General features: G+C 40.0%; 1 protein-coding gene across 1 annotated transcript; it reads right to left on the bottom strand.

Annotated features, from left to right (window-relative positions):
* Positions 1–13,413: 13,413 nt before the first annotated feature.
* Positions 13,414–16,728, bottom strand: LOC115730079 (disease resistance protein RPM1-like). The gene has a single exon (XM_030660661.2). It carries the CDS (start codon positions 16,440–16,442, stop codon positions 13,608–13,610), a length of 2,835 nt encoding a protein of 944 aa, XP_030516521.2. The 5' UTR covers positions 16,443–16,728; the 3' UTR covers positions 13,414–13,607.
* Positions 16,729–17,694: the final 966 nt, after the last annotated feature.

Raw genomic sequence — 17,694 nt, 5'->3', positions numbered from 1 at the left:
GTGGCTGGTAGCTGTGCTTGGTGGCGATGGACACCAGGTGGAAGAGGATCGTGGGGCGAAGGTCCCGGGTTTACGGCGACCGGGCAGCTACGCTCTTGGATGGTTACAGCAAGAGACTCAGCTGGTTGCGGCTCACGCGAGGCCGGCTGGCGGTGAGGCGTAGCCTGCAATGGGAGTAGATGGAGGGTGGTGGTGGAGGTTGCGGTGGTCGGTGGATGTGGGTCGCTCGGCTGGACCAAGAAAAGAAAGCCAGAACAAGAAGCAAGGGGGAAATGAAGGAGAAGCAGAAGCGACGAAGACGGTCAAAGAGTGAAAAGTAACATAGGATGAGGTAATAAGTTACTCTGGAGCTCAATTTTGCGACGATAGATTTTTCGTAGCTCAATTTTGCGACGACATATTTTTCGTCGCTATAGCGACGAAAATGTCTGCTCGTCGCCAACTTTAAGAAGACAATTTGCGACAAAAAATATGGTTCGTTGCCAAATGCTTAGCAACAAATTTGCAACAAAATTTGATTTTTGTCACTAAATGCTCAATAGGAGGTTTGCAACGAAAAACATTGTTCGTCGCTAATTATTTTTTTATTTCTATTTTTATTTTTATTTAAATCGCATTAGCGACAAACAATACATTTCGTCGCTAAATTAGCGACGAAAATAGTGATTCGTCACTAAATTGAACATTTCCTTTGTTATTTTTATTTCTATCGTATTAGTGACGAATAATAGATTTCGTCGCTATATTAGCAACGAAAATAGTGATTCGTCGCTAATTTTAATATTTTCTTTTTTAATTTTTGTTCATAGTGCTAATTTTCCGACGAAAATAACAGTTGGTCGCTAAATTAAATATTTTCTTTTTTTATATTTCTATCATATTAGCGACGAAAATCATGATTTGTCGCTACGTATTGCAAATTTTGCGACAAAATAGGTTTTCGTTGCTAAATGCTTAGCAACAAATTTGCGACGAAATTTGCTTTTTGTCGCTAAATGCTCAATAGGAGTATTAGCAACGAAAATAGTGATTCGTCACTAAATTTAACATTTTCTTTGTTATTTTTATTCATAGTTCTAATTTTGCTACAAAAATAAAAGTTTATTGAATATTTTCTTTTTTATTTATATTTCTATCGTATTAGCGACGAAAACCATGATTCGTTGCTACGTAGTTCTAATTTTGCGACGAAATTAACATTCATCGGTAACTTTTAAGAAAAGAATTTGCGATGAAAAAAGACATTTGTCGCTAATTAGCGACGAATCCTATTTTCGTCACAAAGGATATAGCAACGAAAATATTTGCATGGCCGTTTTCGTCGTTAATATGCGACGAAATTTTTTTTGTGGCCATTTTCATCGCAAATTAGCGACAAAATGCTTTTCGTGGCTATTTTCATTGCAAATTAGCCACGAAAACTATTTCGTGGCTATTTTCGTCCCAAATTAGTGACGAAAATTTTTTCTGTCGCTATATTCATCTCTAATGAGCTACAGATTGTTTCGTCACTAATTTCATTGCAAATAGTAACGAATCTGATTTTTGTCGCTATTTTCGTCGGAAATTAGCAACGAATTTTTTTCGTCGCAAATTGTTCATGGCTAAATCTGTGTTTTTTTGTAGTGGATCACAATCCTTTAAACACCAACTGCATAAACTCACAGAAAATACCCATTTACAGCAACATAATCTGCAAAATCAGCACATTCAAAATCAAATTGGACCTATGAAGATGCTTCAACTAGGTTCGTTAGCCAAGTTAACGTTGGATCCGAGGTCCTCGAAGTATCGCTGGCCCTTGCAATGCTGCTCCCGGGCTCGCCGGGCCCGGACAAGGTCAGGCGAGACGGATTCTGGGGTCGCCCGACCTGGATGAGGTTAGGCCAAACTTGTTTCTGGGGTCACCGGACTTGGGCGAGTCGGGCGACGCCTATTCCGGGGTTGCTTGGCCCGGGTGACTCAGCCCTAAGGTTGCCTGGCTTGGGTGACTCCTCCCGACGTCAAATTTGAGATGGCCGATTCTGGGGCTTGCTGGATTTGGTCAACGCCGAAGAATTCCGGCGAGAATTGTAGAAGCGGTGGTCGTAGGTCAATTATTTTGTAAATCTAGGGTTTAGGTTTTTTTTAATTGGGGCTACGATACCATGTTATCGATAAAAGAGCAACTAAACTTTTATTTCGGAGATAACAAAGAGTACTTATAGGCTTAGCTTAGGGTTAAGCCTAACAATACATTTACACAAATACCCCCAACTTGCTAATACTCTAAAGTAATAAACACAAATACCTTCAACTTGCTAATACTCTAAAGTAATAAACATAACATATGTTATAAAGATAAGCTTCACAAGAAAAAAATTATAATATTATAAGTATCAATAATTAAAAAAATATGAAATTAAAAAAAAAGGCTCGATATGGGCCTTGCTCGGCAATGGGGCTGCCAAGTGTTGACACCTAAATTTTGATTTTTAGGAAGATCGTTCATTTAAGCATAAAATGAGAATTAGTTACGATTCTCACAAATATAATTTCTCATGCATTGCATATTTTTTGTTAGTCATACGTGTCATTTACATCTAAGATAGTGATGAGTCAATTGAGCTTAATTTTGATAGGCGATGGGATCAAAGACTCGGTTTGAAAGTTTCGCCTAGAGTTAGAGGGGGTGCCGAATTTGCTTAAATCAGTTGGACTTGTTCTTGGGCTCGATTCAATTCATTTAAGCTTGATTTGATTATTGAGGTTTTCAATTTAATATCCATTATTTAGAAGGAGTCTTATTTGAGCATGAAGTAAAAACAAACCTATGATGGAAAATTTGAATGGGACGTAGATACATGGCTGTCGAAATTTCCATGTAGGTTTAGACCCCGATTTAAGTTCAATTTGGTTTATTTTATAAGGCCTTTGGATGATAATTTAACTGATTGAAGGCCAATCAAGCTTAAGATCCCATCTCAAGCCCACGAATGAGGATATGCTCGGCCACTTCCATCATCACATGCCTTACGCGAGAATCTGATGAAATTTAGATAGGTTTTTTTTTTTTGGTAAGGGAAATTTAGATAGGTTAAGCTCTTCAAATTTCAAAAAAATTTGATTAATTTAGGACTCTTGCTTTAGGTAGAGTTTTAGTAGATGCGGAAACTCAAAATCTAACGGTCAAAAAGCATTCCTACTTGCATTAGGAAAACTAATCCTATGGTCACAATTATTTCCTATCTCGACTAGGATTGGTGCGCTAAAGTCTATAAAAGGGGCTCGTCACACGAGGCAAAAAAAAGAGGGGAGAATTTTTGGCAAAGATTAGAGAGCAGTTGAGAGTCTGAGTGTCTCCTTCGAGGTTGATACAATTCTCTTAAAGCCAAACCATCGTGCGCCTACTCCGTCAAGTCGTAGCCTCAAACTTCACCGGTCCTCCTCCGCACACGACGTAACCTCACCATCCGACGTTGTTCTCCACCATCCAACAACCTCGTGAGCAAGCCCAACTCCCCATCGATCGGTCCCGCTCATCATCGATCACCGCAGAAGCCATTGCATATCAAACTGAGCTGCTGTCCAGTTCTTTGGCACTGCTGTCCAGTTCTTTGGCGCTACTGATCCAGCATTGTACGAGGCTTGTTTGGCTTAGGTTTTGATTAACAATTGGTGACTAACCTGTGTGTCACTTTGTGCAAGAATCTCTTGAAGTTTAGAAGTCAATTCAAGCTTGAATAGCGGCTGTTTCGGGCAAGAATCAACGCTGCGAGTGTGCTGGAGTTTTTGCATAAAAAAGTACTTTTTCTTCAGTTTTTTTTTATTGCAATTCAATGCACGTTAAATCGATAATTTACATGTGTGTTTGCCATCACATGTTGATTTGCAATTGAAAGGAATTTTTTTTTCATCAACTTTTATTCAAAGCCGAAAACTTGTTCTGATCATGAGAGTTTAGCTGTAAAATTGTTTGAACGATTTGAGAATTGTTCGACCTTAATTGGAGGACCTTTTTTTTTCTCACATTAAAATTGTTCATCACCTTTTTATGACTTAAACTAGATTGTGAAAAGGATTTCATGAACTAAAAGTTGTAGTCTTGGGTACATGTACATCTCTTTGGCCGAGCCTATCATATGTCGTGGATGAGTTTACGTCGGGATACTCACCTTTGAATCAGTTGGATGCTTGAATGCTCTGGGAAAGTGATTTTAATTCAATTGGAACTTGTCTTTTCTTAAATAAAGGTTATTCCTCAATGGTCGTCAGGTTGCATTGAATAAAAAATCAGAACTTTATGGCATGAGCATGGAATTTTTGGCACATAGGCAATCCGTTTGATTGAATGGTTTAATGTGAGTGGAGGATTCATCTTTTTCGCTACGTTGGTTGACTGGAACTTATCCATTGGGTGCTCGATCATAACCTCGTGTTGTTGATAGGAATTTGTGATTGTTCGATGTTATCTCCTGGTGTGAATAAAGATTCGATCAAATTGAAATTTTATCCGATTTGGCTAAATTAGATAATTTTTTACTCATGGATACATTTTTTTGAGCTAGTCGTTATCTTTAACACATGTGAAACGGTTTGGATGTTATATGTTGTTATTTTATCTTATCTCTGGGGAATTTTCTGAATAAGGTTTGGTTGGATTGAATGTCTATCTATTTTTTATGAGGATTATCTAAAATTAAATTTTCAAATTTCAAAGATAATTTCTCAAATTAAAAATGGATTGAATGTTTGGATGAGGAAAGGTGGATCCCCAATCTCATAATTTCGGCCACCCCTCTAATTTTCGAAATTTCAAGCTCAATCGATTCATTTTATTTTTATTTCTGTCATGTTTATTTGCTTTTGATTGTTATAAAGTTTGCACTTAAATAAACAAACATGCTCATAATATATGCTCCCATGTGCCTTGATCCGTCAAAAAAAAATAAATCACACGACTTGTCCATGATCTTATGGAATGCGACGGTGATTTAGTATAGAAATTCATGTTCTGCCTTTTGGCGAAAGGGATGTTGTTTTTCTATACACATATCCGCATACTGGTTCGAATCCTCGAGGATGTAGCGGATAAAATCTCGCTCTAGCCCAAATCTTTGGGAATGAGAGGATTTTCAGAAAAATCAAAATTAAAGGTATATTATGGGCATTTTGGTTTATTTTTGTTCAGGTTTTTTATTGCTTTTGAATATTTTCTTTTATTACCGAAAATACCAAAAAGAATCATCCTCGGGGCGCTTAATATATGGTCTTCATGTCACATTTTTTCAATTAATCATCGAATTCACATCGATCAATCAAAAAGGGATTTTCATGAAATTGGTACCGAAAGGGCATTAATTTTTCCAATTAATGTAACCAAGTCCCCGAACCCATTTTTCTTTGGTGCGCAGAAATAAAATAGTTCTCCATCTATTTTATTAAGGTTTCTAATCAACCTTCCGTAAATGATTAATGGCGGCTCCCATTGAATATTTTTTTCATGAATAAACCTAAGTTACGATTTGGTAGGACTTGGGAGGGTCCGAATTAGGTTAGTTGATTAACTTGATAATCCGTTAGCCTAATTTTAGGTCGCGACACCGAGCAAGAGCCGCTCGACAGCCCAACCGCCGAGCGAGGGGCCGAGCCCACCGCAACCCCTCGCTCGACACTCCAATTGTCGAGCGAGGCCCAAATGTGTAAATATTTATTTTTAAAAAATAATTTTGTAAATATTTTTTTAAAAAAATTAATTTGGAAAAAAACCCAGTGAAAAGTGGATCTCCAATATTAAAATGGTCAAATGTGGTCTCATTGGCTCGAGACCCATTAAACCATAATTCCATGATCACCACGTAGGATATATGTTTATGTGTTTGACATCCATTAAGCATATGATGTTGTGGGGTTGGAGCCAAATAATTTCCAATAACTGTTAGGTGAGGTGATCGTTTGTGTTTTCAATACTTGCATAAGACGATGGTTTATACTTAATTATGATCATGAGGTCAATAACTGTTAGGTGAGACTTTCATGGTCTAGAGGCCGAAATTATGATTGAGACTCGCATATGATGCGTTGAATAAGTTGATTCGCTCATCAAGTTTATAGAACACCAATAACTATTAGGTGAGGTGGACTATGAGCTGGTGGGACTCCGATCCCCACTAGTAATCTTTACCCAACAAAGATTGCCGTTTCCCATTTTAAGGAGTATGGGATCCGAATATAAATTTAGTGGGAGGATCTATTTCATTTAAAGGCCAAAATGAAATGTTACTTTGAAAGACAACAACCAACGGTTTATTTTCTGCACAGATATTTATTACTCCGAAAATGGTGAACATAAACCCGCTTGCTTCGATACTTGATAATAACTATTTGACTGGACCCAATTTCATCGATTGTGTGAGGAATTTGAGAATTGTTCTCACTTCAAAAAACTCGAGTATGTACTTGATGAAAAAATGCCAACCGCCTTTCCCGAGGGTGAGACCTAAGAGGAACGTGTCACTTATGATAAGTGGCATGATAATGACTTAAAAGTTAGGTCATATATGCTTACTTAAATGAATAATGAATTTTAGAAGAAGTATAAAGCAATGGAAGATACCACCCACCTGGGTGGCGCCGCTGGTTCGCGCACTCTTCCTCTCGCAAAAGGTTGAGTGTTCGAATCCCGGAGGCGTTGCGGGGTGACTTAACCGGTGGCACGTGTGTGGTGGCTAGCACGTGTTGTCCCCGGGGTTTACCCCCGGGCTGCCGGCCGTGCGGGGGTTCCCTAGGTCACCAAAAAAAAAAAAATAATAAAAAATAAAAATAAAGCAATGGAAGATGTTAGGTTGATCATATTGCACCTAAAGGAATTCTTTGATGAGAATGGTCGCACCTCTAGATATGAGATATCTAAGGCATCGTACAGCATGAGGATGGGTGAGGGATCATCGATTAATGATCATGTTTTGAAAATAATTTGGCACATAGAAGAATTGGCTAGGTTGAATTTGGTTATGGACAATGACTTAGTTGTGGATTTGATCCTCCAATCTTTACCCGATTCCTTCTCTGGTTTTGTCCAAAACTTCCACATGCATAAGATGGAGAAAACTCTTTACGAGTTACATAACATGTTGATAGTTTATGAGAAGGAAATGCACAATACAAGGCCAAATATAGTGGCTATGGCTAAGGCTTCTTCTTCAAAGAGTAAGACTATTTTGAAAAAAAGGAAATGGAAGAAGCCTATGAAGCTGATGTGCAACCAAAGCCCAAGATTGAAAAAGGGAAATGTCATTACTATGGTATCATGGGGCACTGGAGGAGGAACTGTAAGAAGTACCTCGCGAGCTTAAAGGTCAAGCCCAAGAACCAACCTTGCAAAGGTATGGTATCTATGCTTATTGAAACTAATCTTATGGTTAGTGCTAAATCCAACTTATGGATTTTGGATTACGCTACAACCCTACATATTTGTATGTCTTGGTAGAATCTGGAAATAAGCGGGATGCTAAGGCGAAATGAGATTGTCCTAATATTTGCAAATGGGGCAAAAGTTGTTGCATTAGCTATAGGGACTTTTCGTTTATGTTTGCCTTCCGGACATATTTTGATTTTAAAGAATTGTTTACATTATGAGAATGCTGTTCGGAACATCGGCTCTATATCTCGTTCGGGTAAAAAGAATTGTGAGTTTTCTTTTACTAATGATGTATGTTTTATTTATTATAATAGAACGTGTGTTGGTTCTGGATTATTAACCAATAATCTCTATACCATTACAATGTCCGTTAATACGATTACCAATGTCGGTAAGCAAAATAATCACGATGCAAATGCCATAACCAAGAAATGCCCTAGAGATAGTCCAAATTCAATGTATATTTGGCATATCTGATTATGTCATATTAGAGAAGACATTATTAAAAAGTTAAGTAATGATGGATATATTGATCCAATCGGTTTTGAACCATACTCGACTTGTCATGCATGTCTTTTAGGAAAAATGACCCAAGCGCCCTTTGTAGGACATAATGGGCGAGTTGCTGACGTACTAGGATTGATACATACATATGTATGTAGACTAATTAATAAAACTGCTAGGGGTAGTTATTCTTACTTCATTACCTTTATCGACGATCATTCAAGGTATAGGTATTTGTACTTAATGAAGTATAAATCTGAATCATTTGAAAAGTTCAAGGAATTTAGGTCTGAAGTTGAGAAACAAACAGGAAAGAATATTAAGGTTCTTCGATATGATCAAGGAGGTGAATACCTTAGTACTGAAATCTTGGATTATCTTAAAGATAATGGCATTTTATCACAGTGGACACCTCCCGCAACTCCAAAACATAATGGTGTATTTGAAAGGAGAAATCGCACTTTATTGGATATGGTGCGATCTATGATGAGTTAAACCGATATGCCGGTATCCCTTTGGGGATATGCCGTTGAGACAACTACATATTTACTGAACAAAGTGCTATCTAAATTTGTTCCAACTATGCCTTATGAGATATGGCATAGTAGGAAATCAAGTCTTAATCATATCAAGATTTGGGGTTGTCTAGCTTTCGTCAAGAAGCCGAGAATAGAGAAATTGGAGGCTAGGTCTGAACAAGGTCACTTCATTGGATATCCAAAAGAGACTCTTGGATATTATTTCTATTTTCACTCTGACCAAAGAGTTTCGGTCGATAGGCATGCTTCTTTTCCGGAGAATCGGTTCGTTCAAGAAGGTGGTGCTGGGTGGAAAATAGTCTTACCAGAAGAGAATAATGAAGTACCAAATAACCAAGTTCGGACACCGATCTCCGATTCGATGGGAGCTTCTGATACACAACCTCTTAGGAGGAGTACGAGAATGTCTCGTCCGCCTATTCGTTATAGACACTCGGTTGAAGATATTGAGCCACTATTCATTGTGAATGATAGTGATCAACCGAGGGATCCTAGTACCTATGAGGAGGCAATGTTGGACATCGATTTTGGTAAATGGCTAGAAGCCATGAAATCCAAAATGGATTCAATTTATTCCAATGATGTTTAGACTCTAGTTGATCCGCTCGATGGTATTGTACCAATTAGTTGTAAATGGATCTTTAAGAGGGAGATGAACAACGATGGTCAAGTTGGAACTTACAAAACATAGCTGGTGATGAAAGGATATCGTCAAAAAGAAGGGATCGATTATGGCGAAACTTTCTTACCCGTAACCATGCTAAAAGCCATTCGGATTATGTTGGCTATAGCTGCACACCTTGATTATGAGATATTCTAGATGGATGTCAAAACAGCTTTTCTAAATGGTTTCCTCGAGGAGAACATTTATATGGAATAGCCAAGGGGTTTTGAATCTAGTGGTGAAAGTCGGAAGGTGTGCGGGCTCAAGAGATCCATTTATGGACTCAAACAAACCTCTAGAAGTTGGAATATTCGTTTTGATGAGGTAGTCAAATCGTTTGGTTTCATTCAAAATCCGGATGAACCATGTGTATATAAGAAGGTCAGTGGGAGCGCAATTGCATTTCTAGTTCTTTATGTCGATGATATACTTTTAATCGAGGAATGATATTCTAATGATATCATCGATCAAACTATTCTTGTTACAGAAATTCTCCATGAAAGATTTAAGAGAGGCAACTTATATTTTAGGTATCAAGATCTATAGAGATAGATCGAGAAGATTAATTGACCTCTCCTAATCTACGTACATAGACAAAGTGTTAACACGGTTTAACATGCAATATTCCATAAAAGGATTATTGCCTTTTAGGCATGGAATCCGTCTTTCTAAGGAGATGTGTCCCAACACTTCTGAAGAAAGAGAGCGGATGGCAAAAATACCTTATGCATCCGCAATTGGAAGCATAATGTGTGCTATGTTATGTACGCGACCTGATATTGCGCATGTTGTAAGTAAGATATTAGTCGATCCAGGGAAAAAGCACTTGGATAGCGATTAAGAATATTCTTAAGTACTTGTGAAGGACTAAGGACTTATTCTCGATATATGGAGAAGGAGAGTTTAAAGTTGAAGCTTATATTGATTCCGATTTTCGATCGGATCCAAATGATTATAAGTCTACATCCGGGTTTGTTTTTATACTTAATAGTGTGCAGTTAGTTGGAAGAGTTCCAAACAGAGTATAATTGCTGATTCCACCACCGAGGTAGGGTATGTAGCCACCGCGGAAGTGGCAAAGGAAGCAACATGGATGAAGAAGTTCATTTCTGAACTTGGAGTTGTTCCTTCCATTGAGCAGCCAATTATATTGTTTTGTGACAATAATGGGGCAATCGCTCAAGCTAAGGAACCAAGATCTCACTAAAAGTCCAAACACATTGAGAGACGCTTCCATCTCATTAGAGAAATAATTGGAAGAGGTGACATCACCTTGCAGAAAATTGCCTCAAGCAAAAACGTGGCGGATCCCTTTACTAAGGCCTTACCTTAGTCTTCTTCCGAGAGACACCTTGACAAAATGGGTTTGAGGTACTAGACTAGTTGGCTTTAGTGTAAGTGGGAGATTATTAGAGATATGCCCTAAAGCGACTATATAATAGTTACATGTTAGGGATTTCAGTTGTATCTTGAATTTCTTATTTAATTAATGGAAAAAATATATTTATTCATTTGTCTAATTATTTCCTTATATGAATAAATTCCATAAGATCGATTGTGGTTGGACCTATTCTTGAGACGTTGAGAATAATGTGACGGGTTCGCAGTTAGACCGAATCTTTAAACTATTCCTGGTCGATGGATCATTAAATGGATATCAATGATCCTGTTGAAACCGGTGTGTTCTTAACTTCACCATTAATTGCATTCTTAAGGGAATGACAAGTCACAAGTCATTGGGTATTGCGATGCACGAGTTAGAATACGGATGCTTGTACCGCACAAGTTCACTAAACGTGACATGTATTGAATGATTAACGACATGAAAGCTTTTAGCGTGGTCGGTGTCTAATCGTTCATGCTTTGATCTTGTGTAAATAATTCTTAGACTTAAGGCACAGTGTTGACTTGTATGTTAGATGGCTATGGTTCACAAGTGCGCATATTGGCGGTTCGTTGATTCGCCTCTATACATGATGGTCATAGTTCATACACAGACCAAGCCACACGTGTGCGTAAAATGGAATCTTTCTCCTTGTTAAATGCAAGGTATGATGTCCTATGCGATCTAATTATGGCAATGTACTGAAATCCTTGGCTGGGGTTGTAACGGAGAATGAAATGTTCATGTCTCGTATAAATGCACGTCGATTAGATTTGTGCATATGATCGAATTGGTGACTTGACAAATATTTCATGGTCTTTGTTCGATCGGGATATAGTAAGACAGAGGGATTGAATTACACTTGTAACCAAAGCGACATGTTCATTATGTTCTTAAAGCATTCACACTTTATGGGTAGCCATGACATATTGCTAGATGTCACTCATGGTTTGTAGGACCTGGAGATTGATCGGAACAATAAATTCTCTTGGATGTTCTAATGTGTTAGTGCATGTCTTACTACTAGCTTAGTGATGAATCCAGGAATGTCACACACCATAACCAATTCAGGATGACGTTGAACAAGAAAGATGATATTGCAAATATGTTTGCAATCACGACTATTGAATTAGTTGGACTGAAATTAGATTAAATATGATTTAATTTAATTCTTTATTTTTCGGTTGTAAGTGCAGTGCATATGATGCACATGTACGCTCAACGTGGACAAATGCTATACGTCCGATATGCGCATATAGTATTGGTATGCCCTTTTTGTTTTTATAATAATAATAATGGTTATTATTATTTATAAAACAATATATCAATATATATATATATATATATATATATATATATATATATATAATGCACACACATGGTCAGCAAATGCTGACCACATGCGTGGAACACGATGAGCAAATGTTGCTTATCGTGTGCCCATGCACAACGGACAGCAACATCACTTGCTGGCTGTTGTGCAATGCACCCACCATCAGATCGTGGGTGCTTCTCACGATACTGATCGTGGTGCACATAGTAAATAATAATAAAAATATGTTTGTCTGCAAAAAAGCAAAGGGGAAACGAGTGAAAACAGTTTTCACTCGGGCGTGCATTTGTGAGAGACCAATGAGCATTTGAGAGCCGCGTAAAAGTACGAGAGAAAAATCAGAAAATTCTCTCCAGACTTTTGCTCTTACGGTGACTAAAATTTTGAGAGCGCGGAAAATTGATTCCACAATATTGCTAGCACAATTCAAGTGGTGATTCTCGCGAGTTCGTTCTTCAGTTCGATGTTGTGATTGGTGGTGTGTCCGAACTAGAGGTCCGACATTTGTGGGGCTCGAACAAAGAAAATCTGAACCAACTTGTTTTCAAGCACGCTACGAGAAGTAATCCTTTAACTCTCTTAATCAATATATGTTTTTCAATTGAAATGCACGAACTACGCCTCCGGGGATACATGTATGGGTTTTTATTTATTTCTACTGCGTATTTTATATGTTTTATTTGCCTATGCATGTTACGTATATCCCAACAGTTGGGTGGGTTGCCTCAGGATATTCTTCTATGTTCTAGGACAAGGAGTATGAGGCACATGGAGACCTTGGACGTCACTTGGGTGTCCGAAACCGAAGTTATAATCCTAAGATGAGTCAGCGTTGATTGTAGAGGGAAGGATATAAAGAAGACTTGAGACTCGGCTAACTTCCAAGTAGTTTGGGGGGCTTTGCATGCGCCGGGCATAATGTGAACAGGAGTTGGAAATTGCATTGCATTATGACTAAGGCAACCTATGCCTGTCAATGAGCTCCGGCCATTCCTCCTATTTGGTTAACTCTGAGAATTCGACTTCCTGGGGTACACGGCCGATGATCAATTTAATGGTATGATTAGCAAGATGAAGTGATTGACGGGTATCTGTTGTAGGGAGACTTACACAGGGTTGCTCGTTTACATCTTCAACTGTCAAAATACTAGGAGGATTGTTAACCAACTAAATGCATATGGAGATGATGGAAGGAAAGCAGTGGAAAATATTCAGTTTAGGCTGGTGTTACAACGCTATTACTTCCGATGTATCCTCTGTTAGTGAGATTGTGTTTTGACACTGATATGCGACAAACAAGCACAAGAATTTGTGCCAGGGTTTTAATCTGTATATCAATGTGGTGACGAATATAAGTGTTTTGAGCCTTTCACATTAACAGCAGTTTCGGATCTTCCCGCTGCACAAGGCTTTCGAATGCGTTATCTGTTCTTTTCCCCTCTAAGCAATCTTTGTGTTGGAAAAATGTACTTCAGTTCAGTTTTATGTCATAGGTTGGTCATACTTCATTGGCCTAGTTGCAAGCCTCTTGTTATCGTACATTGATGAGCATCCACAACGCCCAAGGAGAAGCGCATTTCACGAGGAGAATACAGTGAAATAACTGCTTTATTCATGTCATTTACAGGCATAGAAAATTACCTTGCCTTAGTATTTACATTGTTTTTGCATATGCCTGTTATCGTCGACATTTGCTATACATACAGTCATACTCGCACTCATATGTACATTGCAAACATTTTGTGCGCATATAATACTCAGATCACGTAAAAAGAATCAATCCATTACTTCCAGCATGGAGGGAACTGACTGCTCCTCATGCTAGTGCCTTGGCGATGAGAGGCGTCGCCCTCGGACGATCTCTCTATCGATTGGACGTCCCAGACTCCATCTCTCCAATATCCATAGTAAACTTCTGGAATGAGTGCGACCTTCTGATAATCCTTGTCGTGCTCGTCTTGCACAAACTTCTTGACCAACTCATCAGGCATGTCGAAGAATTCAAGTACTTTGAGCTTGGTCAGATACTCGAAACCTGATGGCAGCTTCTCCAGTAGCTTGCAGCGCTGAATGATCAACTTTTCCAGGCAGGGCATTGCTCCTTCCTCCACTTCCACTGATCTCAGTTCATCGAAATTGTCGAGACCCAGAATTCTCAACTTCCTAAAACCTTTGGCTTTGAAGCGTAAGGTCTTTCCTTCATAGACCTGGAGCAGCTCGAGATGCACGAGATTGGGCAGACTTTGGAGTGATACGAGCGGGTCATCCTTCAGCCGACTCCATTGTAAATGCAACTTGACAAGACTATGGAGAGTGGCTAACCAGTTTGGTAGCATCTCGAGACGCCCTTTCAAGTAGATCCTCTGCAGTAGTTGAGGCGGAGAGGTAAGATGTTGCAGATCCAATATTTCGTCATCCTCGATTGAAGCCACGGATATTGCATGGAGGTTGGTTAATTTCGTGATCGATGAGCACAAAGCTCTTCCGTCTTCTTTCCGCAACTTCAGGATGCTCAACCTGCTTAACTGCGTCAGCTTCCCGAGCTCTCTCATTATAATGTGGCTCCTCTCATCATCCGCCTCTATGTAGCACAACTTTTGAAGGGATTGCAGAGCCCCAATATCCGTGAGTGCCTTGAAGCCATACTTGCAGCACAAATAGGATATGTTCTCATACCGATACACCAAGAGATGCCTGAGCTTTTGCAGCTTCAATATTTCGACAGGCAATCGCGTTACATTTGTGTGCTTAAGATCTAGAGTCTCTAAGTTCTGAAGCTTCCCTATCGAAGCAGGAATTGTTTCAACCTCGGTGTGCCTGAAGCTTAAATATGTTAGGTAGTACCAGTCAACAACTTGGACTGGGAACCTTGGCAAAGGTGTGGCTTGCAAGTCTAAGACTTTGAGCAGTTTGATGTCACTACCTAGGACAATGTCAATGGATGCCTTGTCTACCCCGAACATGTATAGAGAGCGCAGATGAGAAAGTGACCTGTTTTGCTGTGCAGCTTGCAGGCTGTTGTGCAATGAAAGGCGGCGAACTTTATCTGGCCACATGTCGGTTGGCTCTTTGGCAATCATTGCGAAGCTTTGATCTCGCGATTTTGAAGTTATTATTTCCCTCTGGAAATCATGGATGCGGCAAAATGTGAACCTTCCGTCAGTTGTCGTTTCAGCCACTTGGATCAGGCTTCTGTTCAGGAGCTCTCTGAAGTAGTCCTCTGCAACTTCTTCGAGCGTCTTGCCTTCTTTTCTCTCGACAAACCCTTCCGCTACCCAAAGCCGGATGAGTCTTCTGCGTTCGATCCGATGACCCTCCGGAAATACACTCAAGTGCAAGAAACAGGACTTGAGATGGTACGGCAAATTACCGAAACTGAGGGAAAGCACCCTCTTCAAGTTCTTGAGCCTATCATTGCCATCGATCTCAGCGCGAAGGCTGCGCCGTACCACATCCCACTCGTCAATCCTCTGCTTGTCTTTCGCAGCCAGAACACCACTGATGGCCACGATGGCGAGCGGTAATCCTTCACACTTCCTCAAAATAAACTTACATATCTCCTCCAGGTGGGAAGGGCACGAATTCCCCTGAAATGTCTTCCGACAGAAAAGCTTCCACGACTGCTCTGGATCGAGCGGCTCCATATTTTTTACCAGCCCGTTGAACTCCTTGCAGGAGGTGGATGCCAGATCGGCATTCTGGGTTGTGATGATGACTCGGCTTCCGTGCTTGTTGTTGGGCAAGACGTGCTTGACCGCATCCCATTCATTTATGTGCCAGGCGTCATCAAGGACTATCAGGTACCTCCTCGTCTGAAGCAGGTCCTTGATGAGCATCTTCAGCCATTGGCTATTCATAGTGTTGGCTCCTGGAGGGACCGATTTCCTGATCACCCTCTTGATCTGATTAAGCATGTCTTTGAGGAACTCTTCGAACTTCGCGGACCGAGAGAGAGTGATCCAAGCATACACCGTGAAATGTTTCTTCACGGCAGGGTCATCATAGATTTGCTTCACCAGAGTGGTTTTGCCCAACCCTCCCATTCCCACGACGGAGATGACCTCCCGCCTGAGAGCACCGTCGAGTAACCGCACGACCAGCTCGTTCTTCGGCTGTTCAATGCCCACTAGGTCAGTTCTATCTAGGAGAAGGGCATTGCCTCGGTGGTCCTGCCAGGAGTTATCGGCACTGAGCTCTTGTTGAGCCCTGCTGAATTTGCAGTGCAGCCTCTGGTGCCCTTCCCATATGTCCTTTAATGTGGAGTGGCTGCGCTTTATCTCGGACGTGACACGATATCGGGACTTCAGGTTCCTGATGCAGCAGGACATCCTGCTGATAAGGCCAGTATACTCGACTCCGTGATCGTGTCTCAGGATCAGCGAGAACTCATCAAGCGCGTCCTCCAGTTCGTAGGCTGTATTTCTCAACTGCTTCACCCACACTTTGACTTCGTCGTCGCTTTCCTCACTGGAATCCACGACCCTGAGGAGGGCCTGGACACGCTCCAACTTTCCTCTCACCGAGAGGGCTTCTTCTTGACCGCCTGCCAGGTGCCACACCTCGTTCTCGAAAAATTGGGCAAGCTTTATGAGTAGGTGATTCACTGGGCTCTCTGCCATACCTCTAGTCTGGTGAGTGGTGGTGAGAGTTATTGGTTTATGTATTGCCAAGAGGCTTTAGACTGTGGTTGCAAAGGCTGAGTCTTTTCACAGTCTCTGAACTGTAAAACTGCTGAACGTGAGTGAATCTTATATTTATAGCTGCCTTGTGTGGGATCCATGTCTTCTTAGCACATTGCACAAGTTTTGGTTTATTTTAGTTATATCCCTTTTGCTTTTTGGCATATTCCTGTTAAACATGTTTGCCTTTAACAGCAAGCTATTCAATTTTCTTGTTGCCTGTGGAAAAGTTTGCAAGTATGTTCAGTATTTTTTATTTTTTTTTTTGCAGTTTCATCTTACGTGAATAAGCTAACTAAAATTTCTTAATTGTCAGCAGAAATAACTTGTGTAATGCGGTTGAGTATACTAAACATAAATGGAACAATCGCAGGAAGTTTCGGAGAAACTTTCGTGGTTATTTTATCCGAGTAGATTCTTATCTGAAACCAGGAACAGCTAATTTGGATGTGCCTGTTGTGAGTTCATAATCATGTCGTTTTCTCCGTGTAGTTTATCGCAATATATTTCAGCTACCAATTCCTGCTTGATCACCATTATGTCGACATAAACTTCTCTTGAAAAACTTGCATTGCAAGGTATAAGAGCTGATTTTGACCAAGATCGATGGAGGAAAATCTCAACCTATGCAGAATGTCATGATGGTCAAGAGTTCATCAGAACCAAGACTTCAACACCTGAGGACAGGAAAATCCATCTGTGCCTGAACATTCAAGTGAAATTCGCAGATTTATCATTGAGCATCACAGAAGCCAAATTTATTTTTTGACCAGGTTTACCTGAAGGAAATTCAAGCGACATTTCATAGCTAGGAAGTGGAAGAATGTAATCAACTGCAGTGAGGCGATCAACAAGCAAATGAGCTCAGATTATTCGCAAACTTCGCGGTATACTGCCCTGATTTTTCCGTGGCATTACCCTACCAAATACGAAAAGGTCAAGATTGCATACGAATAAGTTGATTATATAAATTGTATCCGCAAAGTTGTAGCGATATGTACGTCTTGTTCTTCCACAGGTGAAGGAGAAGGGACCAACTTTGCGAGGAAAAGCTACACCTATCGAATTGAAAAATGGACTCTCATTGCGGATGAAGCCATTAACCAAACAAAGTGAAGAGTCACATTAAAGTCGCTAAGGACAGATAGCATTAAACAATCGAATAACATTGACTAAATCTTCATAAAACGCG

This window comes from Rhodamnia argentea, chromosome 3 (genome assembly GCF_020921035.1).
Source record: "Rhodamnia argentea isolate NSW1041297 chromosome 3, ASM2092103v1, whole genome shotgun sequence".
In the NCBI taxonomy this organism is placed as follows: Eukaryota; Viridiplantae; Streptophyta; class Magnoliopsida; order Myrtales; family Myrtaceae; genus Rhodamnia; species Rhodamnia argentea.
The sequence above is the reverse complement of the archived record's forward strand: the minus strand, read 5'-3'. Positions and strand labels throughout refer to the sequence as shown.

Bases quoted from the DNA above. Each gene is read 5' to 3' on its own strand.
- LOC115730079 (XM_030660661.2), bottom strand. From the start codon at position 16,442: ATGGCAGAGAGCCCAGTGAATCACCTACTCATAAAGCTTGCCCAATTT.